This window comes from Manis javanica, chromosome 2, assembly GCF_040802235.1.
Source record: "Manis javanica isolate MJ-LG chromosome 2, MJ_LKY, whole genome shotgun sequence".
NCBI lineage: Eukaryota > Metazoa > Chordata > Mammalia > Pholidota > Manidae > Manis > Manis javanica.
The window spans coordinates 190,815,529-190,834,149 of record NC_133157.1 but is presented as its reverse complement, the minus strand read 5'-3'; the positions used below and the strand labels follow the sequence as shown (position 1 = coordinate 190,834,149).

The following is an 18,621-nucleotide window of genomic DNA, read 5'->3' as shown; positions in this document are numbered from 1 at the left end:
TCATCACTACAGCACCAGAACTGCATGCACAGGTTTGGGACCAAGCAGGACTGCTGAGTGAGTCAGCTGGCAGAGTGCACAAATGTATTTAACGCTTTTAGTATACTCTGGGCATCACTGAATTTTAAAGAAGGAATGAAGAACACTAATTCATGTGTTAAGTTGGTTAAAAGAGAAAGCAATTAAGAATACTTCTACTGTAGTTACAATTCTATAAAGTTGATACACATTTAATTTGAAAGGAAGCAGAGGTTTTCCAAACTTTATCATCTGTGTTGAGAAAATAAAGATTGCTATGATTATTTTAGTATTTCCCTCATGCTTCTCAAAATAGACAAAGTAAAACCTTGTTAATGAATACCTCAATCAGAATCTGTTTCTTTCTAAAACACAATAGTATATCCTGTGATTACAAGAGGTGTGTCTTCCAAATATTAGTATGGATAAGACAAATAGGGAGCTTGTTCAACTGCAGATTCATGGCCCCACTGCCAGATATTGTGATTCAGTGTAGATGCAGGAATTTTTTTTTAGCCAAAGCTCCAGTAATTATGATTGGTTTTAAAGAAAAACTTGAAGTGTATAAAGAACTTTAAGAAATGCTTCCCTGACACTCAACTGAATTACCTACAACAGTAATTGTGTTTTAAGGTTACTTTTCTAAATGTCATTGCATAGTACTATTGTATTTTGTTTCCTTCCTTCTTCCCTTCTTTTACTCACTTTTCTTTGAACTTCAGTAAAACATATGAATGCCCAAGCATTCCACTTGTCTTTGAGAATTCACCAATACAGCACAGCGCTGTCCTCAAGGGTCTCACAGCCTGATCAGTAAGACAAACATTAGATCACGAATTACACTGAACTTCAGACATTACCAGGCAATACTTTCTGAGGCATTTGTGGATACCCAGAATCTAGAATGCCAGCAGGTCCTTAAGATTCTTTATTTTCCTTTCACTAACATCACTACCATTAAAAGTTAGCTTTCTTTTGGGGACCACTTTTTTTTTCCTACGAAGAAGCTATTCTGAACACAACCGTGACTGGGATATCCCTAAAGAGTACAAGAGCCATATTAAGACTGAGGTGCAGAGCAGCCAGCTAGGTTCCCTCACAAGCTCTTACACATGAGCCTTTTGCCTCAAAATCCAAATCCATGCCAGTGAAGCATTTAAATAATTAAAGTCCTTGATTCACATTAATTTGCTTATTAATATTAAAAATGAGAACATTAGAGCTAGAAAAATCAAGGGTCTGGTAATCTAAGTTACTGTCTGAACATGATTTGACTCCTAAATACTAATAACAACAAAAATGCTAATATTGTCAAATAACTTTTCTGATACCACCCTGATAATATTAATTGAAAAATGTTTAAAGTTATGTTCAAAATATTCCGCTAACTGGTATTTTAGAAACATTTTCAAACGCAAGCTGTAATTGAGAAGGGTTTACTGTTTAAACTCATTAACCAGATTCATTTAATCCAACAACATCTCATCTGCACAGATTTGAGTGTCCCAGGTTTTACTATAATAAGAATTAGACATAAACCTCGAGGGAGGGAAACATAACAAAAAAGTATTGAGTTGGTAACTGGAAAAAGTGTAAAAATTTGGAAGACATATCTTTACTTTTAAAGAATATTTTATTATTTTTTAGAACATAGTTAAATACTGAGCTAAAGAGGTTCTCTCTAAAATAACAACTGCTTCTTTATCTTCTTTCTCAGGGTTTTGGAAATCCCTCTGGTGAATATTGGCTGGGGAACGAGTTTATTTTTGCCATAACCAGTCAGAGGCAGTACACACTAAGAATTGAATTAATGGACTGGGAAGGCAACCGAGCCTATTCACAATATGACAGATTCCACATAGGAAATGAAAAACAAAACTACAGGTAAGTCCTCCTTCTGTGTAGTGCCTGACTACCATGGGCCTAGTCACTTAATAGTTTTAGTGGAAAACTGAAAAAAAGCAATAATGAAAGTCATCTTTCGAAATGAAAAATCAGGTTGTTGGTCTAGGCCTATGGCACAGAGAGACAAAAAGTCCTGTAGAGTACTTAAAAGCTCTGAATTTCAATTTTCACAGACTGTCCTGATAGTTGGTTCAAATTCTAGAGGTTGGGGTATTAAGGCAAACATATTATTATTTTTATTTTTATTGTTATTGTTGTGAAGGGGCAGTGAATTCATACATATGAAACTGATGACAGATTCACTCAAAACAGTGGCTTGAAATAAATACTTCCATCCAAAGATTTTTGCCTTTATTATAATTTACCTTTCTTAAATTATTTCTTTCACATCATCTTGAAAGTGACAAAAGAGCAAAATACTCTGTTTTTGAATGATTTACATAAAGGATAAGGTGAGGCATAATTTATAATGTTTCAGTAAATAATGTAAAGGGAAAAAATCAATCCAAATAATGCATCATTATAAATATAAAAATAGACAAATAAGCAAGTAATGTTTTGTGATAAATTTATTCCATACACCTTATTGAGTTATTTCTGTGTCCCAGGAACTCTACTAGGTATTGGAAGTTTTGCAGTCAGTGACAAGATCTCTAGTCTCCCAGACCTTACAGTCCAGCTTTGTTACTAACTAGGTCACTAAGGAACTGGCTGACATCCCTTAAAGGAATCTACTTAGTTACTTTTATATTACTGCTCATTAATATAAGACTTGGCACATAACAGGTCCTTAATAATTTTGTGTAACTCAGTTTCATAGTCAGTATATTAGACTTGCAAAATGTTTTTTAACTCAATATTGTTGCTACTCTGCATTGGTCATAGAAACACAATTGTGTACATTAAAGATCTGGTACATTGCTACAAGCAAAATGCAGTGACAGCAGTCAGAGGCTTCTGTTTTTTCTCAACCTGTGTGGCCATCTCCTTAAAGTTTAACTTTCTGCTGCTAATTTGTCTTTTTGGAACATACCATTCTTTAAGAGTTTGAATCTAGAAACTTTTCATGAACACAACTCATTTTATTTTAAAGAATTATGTATGGGATTAGATCCTTGGCAGCATAATAATCATTTTCTTAACAAACAGTGATGATATCATTACACCAGAGGATTAGAAATAGATCTAAAGAGTTGATAGTCTTATGGCAGGGATTGAGGGTGTACATAATGGCAACTCAAGAAACCAAAGAAGAGACATTTATAAAATGCAATGGAGTGTAAGAGAAATGTTTCCAAGGAAGTCAATATTTCCAGAGTTTTGTAACAAGAAAAACCTCTGTAAAACATCAGGGGTACTGTTATGTAAATGTTTTGACCTGAAACTTGAAACTATGGAACTTGGCTAATGTCAAGATAGTCTGTCAATAGGATAGCAAATAATTAGTCAAGTCTTTTTCTAGGCTCCTGAAGAATTTGCTTTGGTTCCTTTGCAGAGTGTCTCTCAGGTCTCCATGTGTGTGTGTGTGTGTGTGTGTGTGCGCATGTGTGCACGCACTTCAGTGTAAACATGCATGCTTGTGAGGCTGGGTGGTATCAAGGAGACAAAGTGATGAGGCAGGTTTAGGAGGATTATCAGCATCTAAAGTAGGCTTCAGGGTGCATGGTCTGAATATCATTCTGGTATCTGCATGAAGGAGGAGCCCTTACCTCATCTTGGAGGGCCCACTGTCCTTGTTGAGCATTTCTCATTCATTCAACATCTGTGTGATTCTGATCTCCCCTCACATGATGCAGCTATATGATCAAAAAGTATGTACCCTAGCACAAGTGAGACTTACCTTTAAGATATACCCATTTTTCTTTCTTGAGAGAATTGTGAGCCTTGAGAATCAGAATTATAAATCCAGAAGGGATTAATAGTTTAATTGAGAACATACAGCTCTAAGGAAAAGGAAGCTGAGGCCCAGAGGAATGCAGTTTTTTCCCAAGGAAGGAGATGTTTCCTTCCTAATTACGGTTGTAACATTCCTAAAAATGGGATGTTTAACTCCTACCTAGTTTGGTGTGGCTTCCACCCTGTAATGCTGATGTAATAAAGATGGTGACTCTGACCCTCTCCCCTGCCGGGACCCAGCAGAAAATAAGTCTGTAATCATCACCTTCTCATGCAGTTAAGCATTAAGATTCTTGTTGGCATGAAAAGAGAAAGTAAAACTCATTAAAACATAATGCCTGTTAAAGAGAAAGCTTAGTTAAAATAGCACACTGTAAAATGGTGTTATTCACACTTTTAAAGAAAATCAAACAGAATCTTGAAAAGGGAAGCTACACCCTGGTGACTTCCCCCTAACCTGTATTGTCATTCACACATGTTCCATACTGATTCTCCAAGCCCAATAATGCCAAGAGTGGCCTGAAGTTAGAACTCCAAACTTCCAGCTTTGCCTCTGTTTGCTTTTCCTGCCCTCATTTCTCTTCCTTCAGAATTAGGATGCCTTTTGAAAAATTTAACATATTAATACCAACATTTGTATTTTCTAATTTATTAAATGATTTTTAACACTTTAATCACTTTAATTTTAATTTTTTAATTTTAACAATAATTTTAATTTTAATAATAATTTTTTAATTTTAACACTTTAGCAATCTAATAAATTTCAACTAAAGTCAAAATGATGAAATTCATGCTAGGTTTTGTTTTATATTTTTAAATTTTTCTGTATTTTTTCTTCTTTCAAACTGAATTCAGAAGTTTTTTTTAAAGAGTGTTCTTTTTTTTAAATTTTTTATATTTTTATTTATTTATTTTTTGAGAGGACATCTCTCATATTTATTGATCATATAGTTGTTAACAAAAATAAAATTCTGTATAGGGGACTCAATGCACAATCATTAATCAACCCCAAGCCTAATTCTCAACAGTCTCCAATCTTCTGAAGCATAACAAACAAGTTTTTACGTGGTGAACAAATTCTTACATAGTGAATAAGTTCTTACATGGTGAACAGTGCAAGGGGAGTCATATCACAGAAACTTTCGGTTTTGATCACGCATAATGAACTATACACAATCAGGTCAATTATGATTATTCGTTTGATTTTTATACTTGATTTATATGTGAATCCCACATTTCTCCCTTATTATTATTATTATTTTTAATAAAATGCTGAAGTGGTAGGTAGATGCAAGATAAAGGTAGAAAACATAGTTTAGTGCTGTAAGAGGGCAAATGTAGATGATCAGGTGTGTGCCTATAGACTAAGTATTAATCCAAGGTAAACAAGGGCAACAAAACATCCACGGATGCAGAAGATTTCTCTCAAAACAGGGGGGATGAGGTTCTAAGCCTCCCCTCTGTTGATCCCTGATTTCTCACCTGATGACCCCCCTGCGACTGTGCCTGTCTTAGGTTGTTCCTCCCTTGAGGAATCTTACCCATCTCTGGCTAACCAGTCATCTTCCGGGGCCATACAGGGAAATGTAAAGTTGGTAAGTGAGAGAGAGGCCATATTGTTTGAAAAGGTTAGCATTTTACTTCTTTTTATGCCCTGTGGCTTCTATGCCCAGCATTTGTCTTGAGGTATCTTTACCACTTGGAAGAATTAGGATACTTGGTAATTTCGATATGAGGCACAAATTCTACTTAGGGGTTGTAATTATGAAGTAAGAAGATAAGCTATAGAAGTAGCCGATGGAAGAAAACATGGGAAGATTGATTATTTCTTTGAGTGTACCTTCTTGTAGTGTAACATAAGCGTGTATAGGTTTTAAATTACTAATTAAATTGCGTGCACACATTAACATAATAGGAATACAGCTACATAACCAAAGCAGAACTACAATTACCAGCCATATCCAATGAAACAAAGAAAACCAGTTAGGCACCCTAGGCATTTGTGAAAACTTATCAATGATATGATGAATATTGTCTAACTGAATTTGAATATTTTGAGAAAAATCAGATGAATTAAAACAACATATTCCTGGGAACTGTTCACATCCCATATGTTCTTTTAACAGTAGATAATCTATAGTCGCAAGATTTTGGAGCACTGCAACTTGCACTTCTCCTAATTCTTGGTTAAGTTCCAACTATATAGATGCAGTCAAATTTGTTGTTTTACTGTATGCACAGGCCAGCTTAGATATCTCCTTCTTCATTCCCATGGCAAGTCCAGGAACCGGTGGGATGAGTGCATCTACACCTGTAGCAGCGCATGTATCTTTGTTGGGGTTTTTTGATGATCATCTTCTGGCATGAGTCTTCCAGAGAGTGCTGATGTTGGAAGTTCTTTTTCATATCGTATCTTAGTTCATTTTCAGGGTAGCCAAATTAGGCTTTAATCCTCTGTATAAGCACAAGCAAACCCTTTGCCCACACTTTGATATGCCCTTTATACCATTGTGAAGAACTTACTGGAGATCACCACACAGGAACTGCTTTTTTTTTCTTTTTTTTTTAAGAGAAAGGAATATTATCAGAAAAATGTACTTCCATAGTTGATCATCTGACACCCTTTAAGTGATCAAAATTAAGGATATCTAAAGCATGCATTAATCGGTGATTTGCAGTTAGTTTTATCCTATCAGGGAGTAATCCCCCTTTTCTTTCTTTTTTTTTTTGTTATCATTAATCTACAATTACATGAAGAACATTATGTTTACTAGGCTCTCCCCTATACCAGGTCCCACCCCACAAACCCCCTTACAGTCACTGTCCATCAGCATAACAAAATGTTATATAATCACTACTTGTCTTCTCTGTGTTGTACAGCCCTCCCCTTTCTCCCACCCCCCCATTAAGCATGCTAATCATAATACCCTCTTTCTTCTCCCCCCACTTATTCCTCCCTAGCCACCCATCCTCCCCAGTCCCTTTCCCTTTGGTACCTGTTAGTCCATTCTTGGGGTCTGTGATTCTGCTGTTGTTTTGTTCCTTCAGTTTTTCCTTTGTTCTTACACTCCACAGATGAGTGAAATCCTTTGGTATTTCTCTTTCTCCTCTTGGCTTAGTTCACTGAGCATAATATCCTCTAGCTCCATCCATGTTGTTGCGAATGTTAGGATTTGTTTTCTTCTTATGGCTGAATAATATTCCATTGTGTATATGTACCACATCTTCTTTATCCATTCACCTACTGATGGACACTTAGGTTGCTTCCTATTCTAGGTTATTGGACATAGTGCTGCAATAAACATAGGGGTGCATCTGTCTTTTTCAAACTTGAGTGCTGCATTCTTAGGGTAAATTCCTAGGAGTGGAATTCCTGGGTCAAATGTTAAGTCTATTTTGAGCATTTTGAGGAACCTCCATACTGCTTTCCACAATGGTTGAACTAATTTACCTTCCCACCAGCAGTGTAGGAGGGTTCCCCTTTCTCCACAACCTCGCCAACATTTGTTGTTCTTTGTCTTTTGGATGGTAGCCATCCTTACTGGTGTGAGGTGATACCTCATTGTGGTTTTAATTTGCATTTCTCTGATAATTAGTGATGTGGAGCATCTTTTCATGTGTCTGTTGGCCATCTGTATTTCTTTTTTAGAGAACTGTCTGTTCAGTTCCTCTGCCCATTTTTCAATTGGGTTATTTGTTTTTTGTTTGTTGAGGTGGGTGAGCTCTTTATATATTTTGGACGTCAAGCCTTTATCGGATCTGTCATTTACAAATATATTCTCCCATACTGTAGGGTACCTTTTTGTTCTATTGATGGTGTCTTTTGCTCTTCAGCTTAATATAGTCCCACTTGTTCATTTTTGCTGTTGTTTTCCTTGCCTGGGGAGATATGTTCAAGAAGAGGTCACTCATGTTTATGTATAAGAGGTTTTTGCCTATGTTTTTTCCTAATAGTTTTATGTTTTATGGTTTCATGACTTACATTCAGGTCTTTGATCCATTTTGAATTTACTTTTGAGTATGGGGTTAGACAATGGTACAGTTTCATTCTCCTACATGTAGCTGTCATGTTTTGCCAGCACCATCTGTTGAAGAGACTGTCATTTCCCCATTGTATATCCATGGCTCCTTTATCAAATATTAATTGACCATATATGTTTGGGTTAATGTCTGGAGTCTCTAATCTGTTCCACTGGTCTGTGGCTCTGTTCTTGTGCCAGTACCAAATTGTCTTGATTACTGTGGCTTTGTAGTAGAGCTTGAAGTTGGGGAGTGAGATCCCCCCCCTACTTTATTCTTCTTTCTCAGGATTGCTTTGGCTATTTGGGGTCTTTGGTGTTTCCATATGAATTTTTGAATTATTTCTTCCAGTTTGTTGAAGAATGTTGCTGGTAATTTGATAGGGATTGCATCAAATCTGTATATTGCTTTGGGCAGGATGGCCATTTTGAAGATATTAGTTCTTCCTATCCACGAGCATGGGATGAGTCTCCATTTGTTAGTGTCCCCTTTAATTTCTCTTAAGAGTGACTTATAATTTTCAGGGTATAGGTCTTTCACTTCTTTGGTTAGGTTTATTCCTAGGTATTTTATTCTTTTTGATGCTATTGTCAATGGAGTTGTTTTCCTGATTTCTCTTTCTATTGGTTCGTTGTTGGTGTATAGGAAAGCCACAGATTTCTGTGTGTTAATTTTGTATCCTGCAACTTTGCTGTATTCTGATATAGTTTTGGAGTGGAGTCTTTAGGGTTTTTTATGTACAATATCATGTCATCTGCAAAATAGTGACAGTTTAACTTCTTCTTTACCTATCTGGATTTCTTGTATTTCTTTGTTTTGTCTGATTGCTGAGGCTAGGACCTCCAGTACTATGTTAAATAACAGTACTATGTTATTTAACTCCAGTACTATGTTAAATAACAGTGGGGAGAGTGGGCATCCCTGTCTAGTTCCTGATCTCAGAGGAAAAGCTTTCAGCTTCTTCTGTTCAGTATAATATTGGTTGTGGGTTTATCATATATGGCCTTTACTATGTTGAGGTACTTGCCCTCTATACCCATTTTGCTGAGGGTTTTTATCATGAATGGATGTTGAATTTTGTCAAATGCTTTTTCAGCATCTATGGAGATAATCAGGTGGTTTTTGTCTTTCTTTTTGTTGATGTGGTGGATGATGTTGATGGATTTTTGAATGTTGTACCATCCTTGCATCCCTGGGATGACTCCCACTTGGTCATGGTGTATGACTGATCCTTTTGATGTATTTTTGAATTTGGTTTCCTAATATTTTGTTGAGTATTTTTGCATCTACATTCATCAGGGATATTGGTCTGTAAAAATTTTCTTTTTTGGTGGGGTCTTTGCCTGGTTTTGGTATTAGGGTGATTTGGCTTTATAGAATGAGTTTGGGAGTATTCCCTCCTCTCCTATTTTTTGGAGAATGGGTATTATGTCTTCTCTGTGTATCTGATAAAATTCCGAGGTAAATCTGTCCGGCCTGGGGATTTTGTTCTTGGGTAGTTTTTTGATTACCGTTTCAATTTCTTTGCTCGTAATTGGTTTGTTTAACTTTTGTGTTTCTTCGTTGGTCAGTCTTGGAAGGTTGTATTTTTCTAGGAAGTTGTCCATTTCTTCTAGGTTTTCCAGCTTGTTGATATATAGGTTTTCACAGTAGGCTTTAATAATTCTTTGTATTTCTGTGGAGTCTGTCGTGATTTTTCCATTCTCATTTCTGATTATGTTGATTTGTGTTGACTCTCTTTTTCTCTTAATAAGTTGGGCTAGAGGCTTATCTATTTTGTTAATTTTCTCAAAGAACCAGCTCTTGGTTTCATTGATTTTTGCTATTGTTTTATTCTTCTCAATTTTGTTTATTTCTTCTCTGATCTTTATTATGTCCCTCCTTCTGCTGACTTTACGCCTCATTTGTTCTTCTTTTTCCAGTTTTGATAATTGTGATGTTAGACTATTCATTTGGGATTGTTCTTCCTTCTTCAAGTGTGCCTGGATCGCTATATACTTTCCTCTTAAGACTGCTTTCGCTGCATCCCACAGAAGCTGGCGTTTGTGTTGTTGTTGTCATTTGTTTCCATATACTCCTTGATCTCTATTTTAATTTCTTCATTGAATCATTGATTATTTAGGAGCATGTTGTTAAGCCTCCATGTGTTTGTGAGCTTTTTGTTTTCTTTGTAGAATTTATTTCTAGTTTTATACCTTTTAGGTCTGAAAAGTTGGTTGGTAGAATTTCAATATTTTGGAATTTACTGAGGGTCTTTTTGTGAGCTAGTATGTGGTCTATTCTGGAGAATGTTCCATGTACACTTGAGAAGGATGTATGTCCTGTTGCTTTTGGATATAGAGTTCTATAGATGTCTATTAGGTCCATCTGTTCTAGTGTGTTGTTCAGTGGCTCTGTGTACTTACTTATTTTCTGCCTGGTGGATCTATCCTTTGGGGTGAGTGGTGTGTTGAAGTCTCCTAAGATGAATGCATTGTAGTCTATTTCCCCCTTTAGTTCTGTTAGTATTTGTTTCACATATGCTGGTGCTCCTGTGTTGGGTGCATATATATTTAGAATGGTTATATCCTCTTGTTGGACTGAGCCCTTTATCATTATGTAATGTCCTTCTTTATCTCTTGTTACTTTCTTTGTTTGAAGTCTATTTTGTTTGATATTAGTACTGCAACCCCTGCTTTCTTCTCTCTGTTGTTTGCCTGAAATATGTTTTTCCATCCCTTGACTTTTAGTCTGTGCATATCTTTGGGTTTGAGGCGAGTTTCTTGTAAGCAGCATATAGATGGGTCTTGGTTTTTTATCCATTCTATTACTCTGTGTCTTTTGATTGGTGCATTCAGTCCATTTACATTTAGGGTGACTATTGAAAGATATGTACTTATTGCCATTGCAGGCTTTAGATTCGTGGTTACCAAAGGTTCAGGGTTAGCCTCTTTAGTATCTTACTGCCTAACTTAGCTCACTTATTGAGCTGTTATATACACTGTCTGGAGATTCTTTTCTTCTCTCCCTTCTTATTCTTCCTCCTCCATTCTTTATATGTTGGTTGTTTTATTCTGTACTCTTTCGTGTTTCCTTTAACTGCTTTTAGTGGGTAGTTGATTTTATTTTTTTGCTTTTAGTTAGTATTTGGTTGGTCTGCTTTCTTTGCTGTGATTTTATTTTCTCTGGTGACATCTGTTTAGTTTTAGGAGTGCTCCCGTCTAGAACAGTCCCTCTAAAATACCCTGTAGAGGTGGTTTGTGGGAGGCAAATTCCCTCAACTTTTGCTTGTCTGGGAATCATTTAATCCCTCCATCATATTTAAATGATAATCATGCTGGATACAGTATCCTTGGTTCAAGGCCCTTCTGTTTCATTGCATTAAATATATCATGCCATTCTCTTCTGGCCTGTAAGGTTTCTGTCGAGAAGTCTGATGATAGCCTGATGGGTTTTCCTTTATAGGTGACCTTTTTCTCTCTAGCTGCCTTTAAAATTCTTTCCTTTTCCTTGATCTTTGCCATTCTAATTATCATGTGTCTTGGTGTTGTCCTTCTTGGGTCCTTTCTGTTGGGAGTTCTGTGTATTTCCGTGGTCTGTTCAATTACTTCCTCCCCCAGTTTGGGGGAGTTTTCAGCAATTATTTCTTCAAAGACACTTTCTATCACTTTTTCTCTGTCTTCTTCTGGTACCCCTATAATATGGATATTGTTCCTTTTGGATTGGTCGCACAGTTCTCTTAATATTGTTTCATTCCTGGAGATCCTTTTATCTCTCTCTCTATGTCAGCTTCTATGCGTTCCTGTTCTCTGGTTTCTATTCCATCAGTGGCCTCTTGCATCTTATCCATTCTGCTCATAATTCTTCTAGAGTTTCTTTCATTTCTGTAATCTCTTTCCGGGAATCTGTAATCTCCCTCTGGACTTCATCCCTTAGCTCTTGTATATTTCTCTGCATCTCCGTCAGCATGTTTATGATTTTTATTTTGAATTCTGTTTCAGGAAGACTGGTTGGGTCTGTCTCCTTCTCTGGTGTTGTCCCTGTGATCTTTGTCTGCCTGTAATTTTGCCTTTTCATGGTGATAGAGATATTTGCAGAGCTGGCACGAGTGACAGCTGGAAGAAATTCCCTCCTTGTTGGTTTGTTGCCTTCCTTTCCTGGGAGAACAGCGACCTCTAGTGGCTTATGCTGGGCAGCTGCGCACAGAAAGGGCTTCTCATTCTTGCCCTGCTATGGAGCTTATCTCCGCTCTTCGGTGGGCGTGGCTTTCCTTGGTCTGCTGCTCCAAAATGGCGGAGCCACGTTGGAGGGGGAACAGCCTGGAGGCTATTTATCTTCATGAGGGGCCTCCATGCACCCTACTGCCCAGGGGGTTAGAGTGTCCAGAGATCCCCAGATTCCCTGCTGCTGTACTTAGTGTACCAGGATGTTTCCGTCCAGTTTTGGGGTCACTGTCCCTTTAAGACTTCCAAAAAGCACGTTAAAAAAAAAAATTAAATAAATAATTTTTTTAAAAAAGCCACTCGCTTTTCTTTGTCCCTGGACACTGGCCTCAGAGACCTGCTCACAGGTCTTGCTGTCCTGTTTCCCTAGTATCCAGGACCCCCCACATCACTGTGTCTGTGCTCTGGTGCAGATGGCTGGGGCTGTGTGTTCAGCAGTCCTGGGCTCCCTCTCCTTCCCCGCTCCAACTCCTCTCCTCCTGCTGGGAGTTGGGGGGAGGGGCACTCGGTTCCCGCCAGGCTGCAGCTTGTATCTTACCCCCTTCACGAGGCGCTGGGTTCTCGCAGGTGTGGATGTGGCCTGGATGTTGTCCTGTGTCCTCTGGTCTCTATTCTAGGAAGAGTGGTCTTTGTTATATTTTTATAAATATATGTGGTTTTGGGAGGAGATTTCCACTGCTCTACTCACGCCGCCATTTTGGCTACCTCCTAAAAGAGTGTTCTTTTTAAAAAGTATTCTAACAACTGAAATTGTGTTTGAGAACTCATGTAATAGCCATGGTCATAGTGTATAAACCTAATTTAAAAACTCCTTCTCATGCTGAGACACATGTTGATAAAAGTAAGCACTGTTAATGGATAGATGAGCTTACAAGTACATGTCTTACAAATGTAAGACACTTTCCTTTTATCCTCTAAGGAATCTCCAAATGGTTTTCTCAGATAGAAAATAAAATCTATAGAACCCAGAGCAATATAAATAAGAAAAAACAATAATAATCAGAGTATTATGATAAACACATCATATGAAATTATCAAATCCTTTCTCTGGAGTGGCAGTAGTATTCAGATCTTCATCATCTGACACCGGAACTATTATACAGCCTTCCTGCCTCCAGTCCTGACGCTCTCCAGTACGTCTCCCACACTGCTGTTGGGGTGGTTTTTCTAAAAGACAATCTGACTTGCTCTCTTCCCTCCTTCAAACATTTCAAGTGTTCAAACATCTATGGGTTGAAGTCGGCTACTTCAAAGTCTTCATGGCAAGGCCCTACCCAGTTTTCAGCTGTTGCTATCACACTCCTCCCTGATACCATCCAACTGGATATCCCCTCGTGATTATGTTCCAGAAACTACTTGCAATTTCCCTAAACCTTCTATGCTTTGTTTCTGCTTTATCCTTACTCTCCCCATGTAAACCCAACTGTGGATATGTCTTCTGAATGTTTCAAGTTCTTTATTCCAGGAAGTCTTCCGTGACACCTGCCGCGGTATGCGCTGTGATATGCTCCCCCATAGCCTCCCTCCGAAGCTGCAGCACTCCCCCTCCCGCCTCCAGGGAACTTGGCTGCCTGACAGCCTGTAGCCCCGATTCCCTGCCTAGGCACTGCTGATGGCTAAGGAAAGTCATATTACCCAAAGGCAATGCTCCTTCCTGCAGACGGAATGCATCTCATGTCTAGTCAGTATATAAATATAGAAAGGGCCCCTTGCCCCAGCTTGGGACAGTTTTGAAGGACCATCGAACATCTAGAATTCCACTTGAGAGTAGCTGAGATATCTTCCCTGTGACTGCATTTAACCCAGTTTCTCCCTCTGCTCAATACTGCCGTCTTCACTGGCACAGGAATTGATCATAAAAGCATTCCCCTATAAGTCTTCTTACCCTGATTTCCCAGAGAAATACAACAGCCTCACCTTCAAGCCAGTTTGGATGCCTTGCCTCCTCATAGATCCATTACAGTCTATAGATAACTGTCTAGTATCCACATTCCATTAAAAGATAAAAGGTTTTATTTATTAAATATTAGTATCCTTTCTCACTAATTTCTAAGCTTCCAGAGTATAGCCATTTTTATCAAAATTCAAGCTATGTACCTGAAGTAGCCCAATTATTAACTAATATTTGGTGAGTACATGTAATATACCAGTACTTTGCTTTCACATGAGAAAACAGAAGGCATGGTACTTTGCTCAAGGTCACATGAGGAGAAGTTATTTGACCTTTGGCCTTATAACTGTCCATCATATGACCATCTTTCAGTAAAGGAAAATCTATCAGTTAATTCTGTAATTAAATACATTCAGAGCACTATAATAGATAAAATATGTTTCTGCTAATCCCATTTCTATCTTTAATAGTCCAAATGTTCATGGACACATTATTTCATATTTCTGGTTCTCAGTTTTATGTCCTAAAAAGTAAAGTATTTGTAAAGTTCCTTGCAACTCAAAAATTGTTTTCTAAACTTGAATTACCTTGATGTATACATTTCTTTTTTTATTTTATGGTCCTTCAATTCTTTCATAAATGATAAAATTTTGAACCCTCCAGTAAATACTTCAGTAAGAGTTTCCATCAATTTAGGACCTACAGTGACCTTCTACTTCTCATAAATACTCTACTAGTTCTAATACTTTGAGTGCAAAGACAAATACACAGCCACCACCACAATAACAAATGCCTAAAAACACATAACAGATCAATGGTGGGATCGGGGGGCTATTACCTGCTGGAAAGAACTCTCAAATAGGAATCAGAAGATGTCGAAGCTGTTAAATAGTGAAATCTGGCTTCATCATAAAACTAACTTGGTTCTGTCAGTGTTCAGTCAGAGAAGCAAAGCCATAATGGGTGTCACAGAAATAAGGGACTGGTTACACAAGTTATATTTTACACAAATGTGAGATGAGCCAGAGAAGTGAAGGTATGAAAGGTGAAGGTAGAAAAATCAGAGAAAGTGTCACTAACGCTTATGTCTGAAACCCAGAATGGTGGTGGACAAGCCTGAGCTTGCAGGGAAATCCAAAAGACCAACCATATCTAGCCACCAAAGCAGGACCACAGCTACAAAGTGTAGATACAGGGAAAGATTACTTTTATACCTCAGTTTTCTCATCATTAAGTGGAAATAATGTCCTTCTCCTTGTCATCCCCACCATTTTGTTGTAGCGATCCAGTCAGAAAGATTACACAAATATCCTCTGAATTGGACTAACTTGAATGCCATACAACTATGAATGATATTTAGATATTTTTAATTGATTCTCAAAATATTTATTATTAATTCAATTAAAAATTCAACTGAGGTATCTATATTGAATTCTATTCCCTTCTTTCCCCAGAAATGTCTTTATTGATTGGCATTAATCTCTTTTATTTGGATCAGAACCCAGTTCAGGTTAACTCATGGCATCTATAGTCTCCTTAGTCCCCTTTTATTTAAAATAGTCTACTAAATCCTGACCAAAATTTATATTTGTAAAGACTCCAGGCTAATTTTCCTCAGAAATGTCTCTTTCTGGATTTATCTGATTATTTCTTATTGATAAGATTAAAATTAAATCTTGTTGACAAGAATGCTCTTTAAACAATACTGTGTACTTCCCATTTATCATGTCCAAAGGCACAAAAGGTCAATTTGTTCCATTATTGTTTGAGCTAAGTTTAATGCACTAAATGTTTTGTTTTTTGTCAATGGAATATGTAGTCTCTTAAAGAAAATTCTTACAAAATATAAAATGTATAAGACACATAATGCTGATCTCTTTTGGTTGAAGTGGTTGTGGGAAACTACCACAATATCCCTTTGGCCCTTCCCCTTGCTAGTACCTCAGATATTTGTAGAAATATATGTAGATCACCATTGTATTTATTTATTGTAATTAAAAAGTTAAGATGTACTAATTGGACATAAATGTATTCATGCTGCTTTCAGGTATAGAAAGAAAAAGAAAAATATGTTAAAAATTTCCAGCCCTGTTAGAAAGGCATAGATTTAGTGAACATATTTTATTAGATCAAGTGATTCTACATGTTATTTTTTTATATTTTTGGCTACAGTTTGTTCCTTAAAGTAAATTTCCTTATATTTTTATGGTGTTAACTTAATTAGTAAACTATGACAGATAGTATAATGATAAAAATAAGGCTATTTCTATTGAACCAATAGAAAATATGTATTAGAAAAGTCTGAATAATAATGTATAACCAATTATAATGTACATTTTATAATAGAATCCTACTATAATACTTACATTGCACAATTTGGGAATATTCTTCATATTTCATTATCTCCATATTATTTTGAGGGGGGATAAATGATACCTTTAGAATATAACTAAGTATGGCTATGTTAAAGCCTTTTACTGGAAGAGATCCTACATGAAGAGATGAATGGAATCTTCTAAATAAAATTGTCAAAAAAACAAGATAAATTTGGCCATTACCTATCTCTATGCACAAAGTTTATTTGTGGCCAAGATCTTTACTGGGAAGCAGTTTGATGTAATGGGTAAAGACATTGTATTGGGAATCAAGAGACACGTAATCAAGACTCTAGACTTGAATCTGTAAACTTTTGTGAATGACCTTGGACAAATTACTTCACTTTTCCAAGTCTAAAGTCTTCAAAAGTAAAATGAGGAGGTAAGGATAAAGTCTTCCCTATTCCAAAATTCTTTTTTTAACAAATTAGTGTCGATTGAAAAGAATTCTCTTGAGCCTCTCCCATAAATTTAAGCCCTGCATTTTTGTAGGTATTGCAAAATTTTTTTCACTCCTTTTAGTGAAATGTTTTTCATTTCTCTGATCCTCTGGGCTACATGGTCTTGGCTGGAACGAGCAGCCGATGTGTTGAAAACAAAGAGGGAAGTTACTTTTTATAGCAGTTTCTGAACTGATCAAGGTAGAAAAAAGTAAATAAGGAATCTCCTGGCAGTTTCTACCCTCTTGAATTTTTAGCCTAGATAATCAAGCTCAAGGTTTTCAAACAGTTTGATTTTGTATTTTCAAATAATTTCTCCAGTGTTGGAGGTGTATAACTTTTATTTAAACTATGATTTTTATTGTGGTTACTTCCTAAAACAGAGAAGGAAGCATTTGTTAACAAAATTTGTATGTTCTTTCAAAGTCACTTTGTACTTTCTTCAGTTATTCTAAGGGCCAGGAAAATCACCTGACTTTAATGCAAATTAATGTCAGTGTCTAGAATTTTGGATTTTTCTAAACTGATAAAAACAAGTGCCCCAGTGCTGTTAAATCTAAGGATTCCCAGAGGATTCCTGCTCCAGAATGATTAATACTAGGAGTCAGACAGCTGCTGTTTCAGAAACTATAGGTTGCTAAAATTTGCTAAAGCCAACCTGCACTGCCTCTAGGAAATAGTCTAGAGAGATGTTCTGTCATCTCACTGCTGGGGGTCCTCCTAATTCTGTCTGTCATTGAAGAGATGAAGGCTGTATCTTCAATGAAGGAAATCTTTGTTATTTTCTATTATGTACTATCCTAAGATGTCCGCAGAGATTTCAGTACATTCTGTGTGTGTTCACACATGTGCATATTCATGTGTGATGGCGAAAGGGGGAAGGGGGAATGGTAGAGAGACAAACAAGCAATTACGATTACAATTGCGTGAACATAGTGTATTCAGTAATAAAGACCAGTATGATATGAGTAGGGGGACTTAACCAGTTTGAGGAGGTTGAGAAGATTTCCAAGGGGTGGGCAAGCTGACATAAAAATGGCAAATTGGAATTATCTGGAAAAATAGCTCAGAGTTGGTGGTAGAAAAGGAAATAGCATAGGTGAAAGCTCATTAAGTGAGACCCAGCATGTCTTGTTAGGTGAACTGCTAGTAGTTAGATACTGATTCAGCATATGTTGTAAGGGGGATAATGACAAAGCATGATGCTAAGAGCAAAGGGGAGAGCCAAAGAACTCTTCATCTGTGGGAGATTTAGAGATGGCCATTGGTGATAACCCCTGAGGGCTGCCCATCTGAAGTGGTCTTTTCTCTCATGCCAAGCAGTTTTTCTTTCACTCAGTATTTTGATCACGCTCTTCAGTAATTATGAGCAGCAACAATGTGCAAGATACTGTGGATGAAACAAACCCACGGAACTCAATCCTTACCCTTCAAGAGCTTAACTTCTTTGTCTGATGTGATTTTCTTTATCCTTTAAGTTGTAGCTCTTAAGTCTGAGGAGCTCTGCTTTTAAATTGGATAAGGAGCCTTTTCTTTATGCTCTACTGTGCCCTGTGCATATCTTTTTCAGGGTCTTTATCACACTGGGTTGTATGTAATTGGCAATTATTTGGCTATTCCCTGGACTGCCACCTCTAGGAGGGCAGGGACCTATCCCCAGTGCTTGGCAAATGTCTGGAAAGGAAGCACTTTCGAATAAATATATGAAAGACATATCACCAAATATTTGTAATGCATTCAACAAACACAGATGACAATTATATGGCAATTACTGATCTAGATGCTGGAAATTCAGAAACCAACAAGTCAAAATACCTGTCCTCAGAGGTTTATGGTTTAGAATAGCAGCATATAGGTTTCTGTTTCCATTTAAG

General features: G+C 37.1%; 1 protein-coding gene across 3 annotated transcripts in view; it reads left to right on the top strand.

Annotated features, from left to right (window-relative positions):
* Window positions 1–18,621, top strand: part of ANGPT1 (angiopoietin 1) — a 452,838-nt gene that overhangs the window by 404,874 nt on the left and 29,343 nt on the right. For all 3 annotated transcript variants that reach the window (XM_073229962.1, XM_073229961.1, XM_037010915.2), the window contains one exon: window positions 1,736–1,902. In XM_073229962.1, coding sequence (XP_073086063.1) covers window positions 1,736–1,902 — 167 coding nt within the window. The remainder of the gene's footprint in view (window positions 1–1,735; window positions 1,903–18,621) is intronic.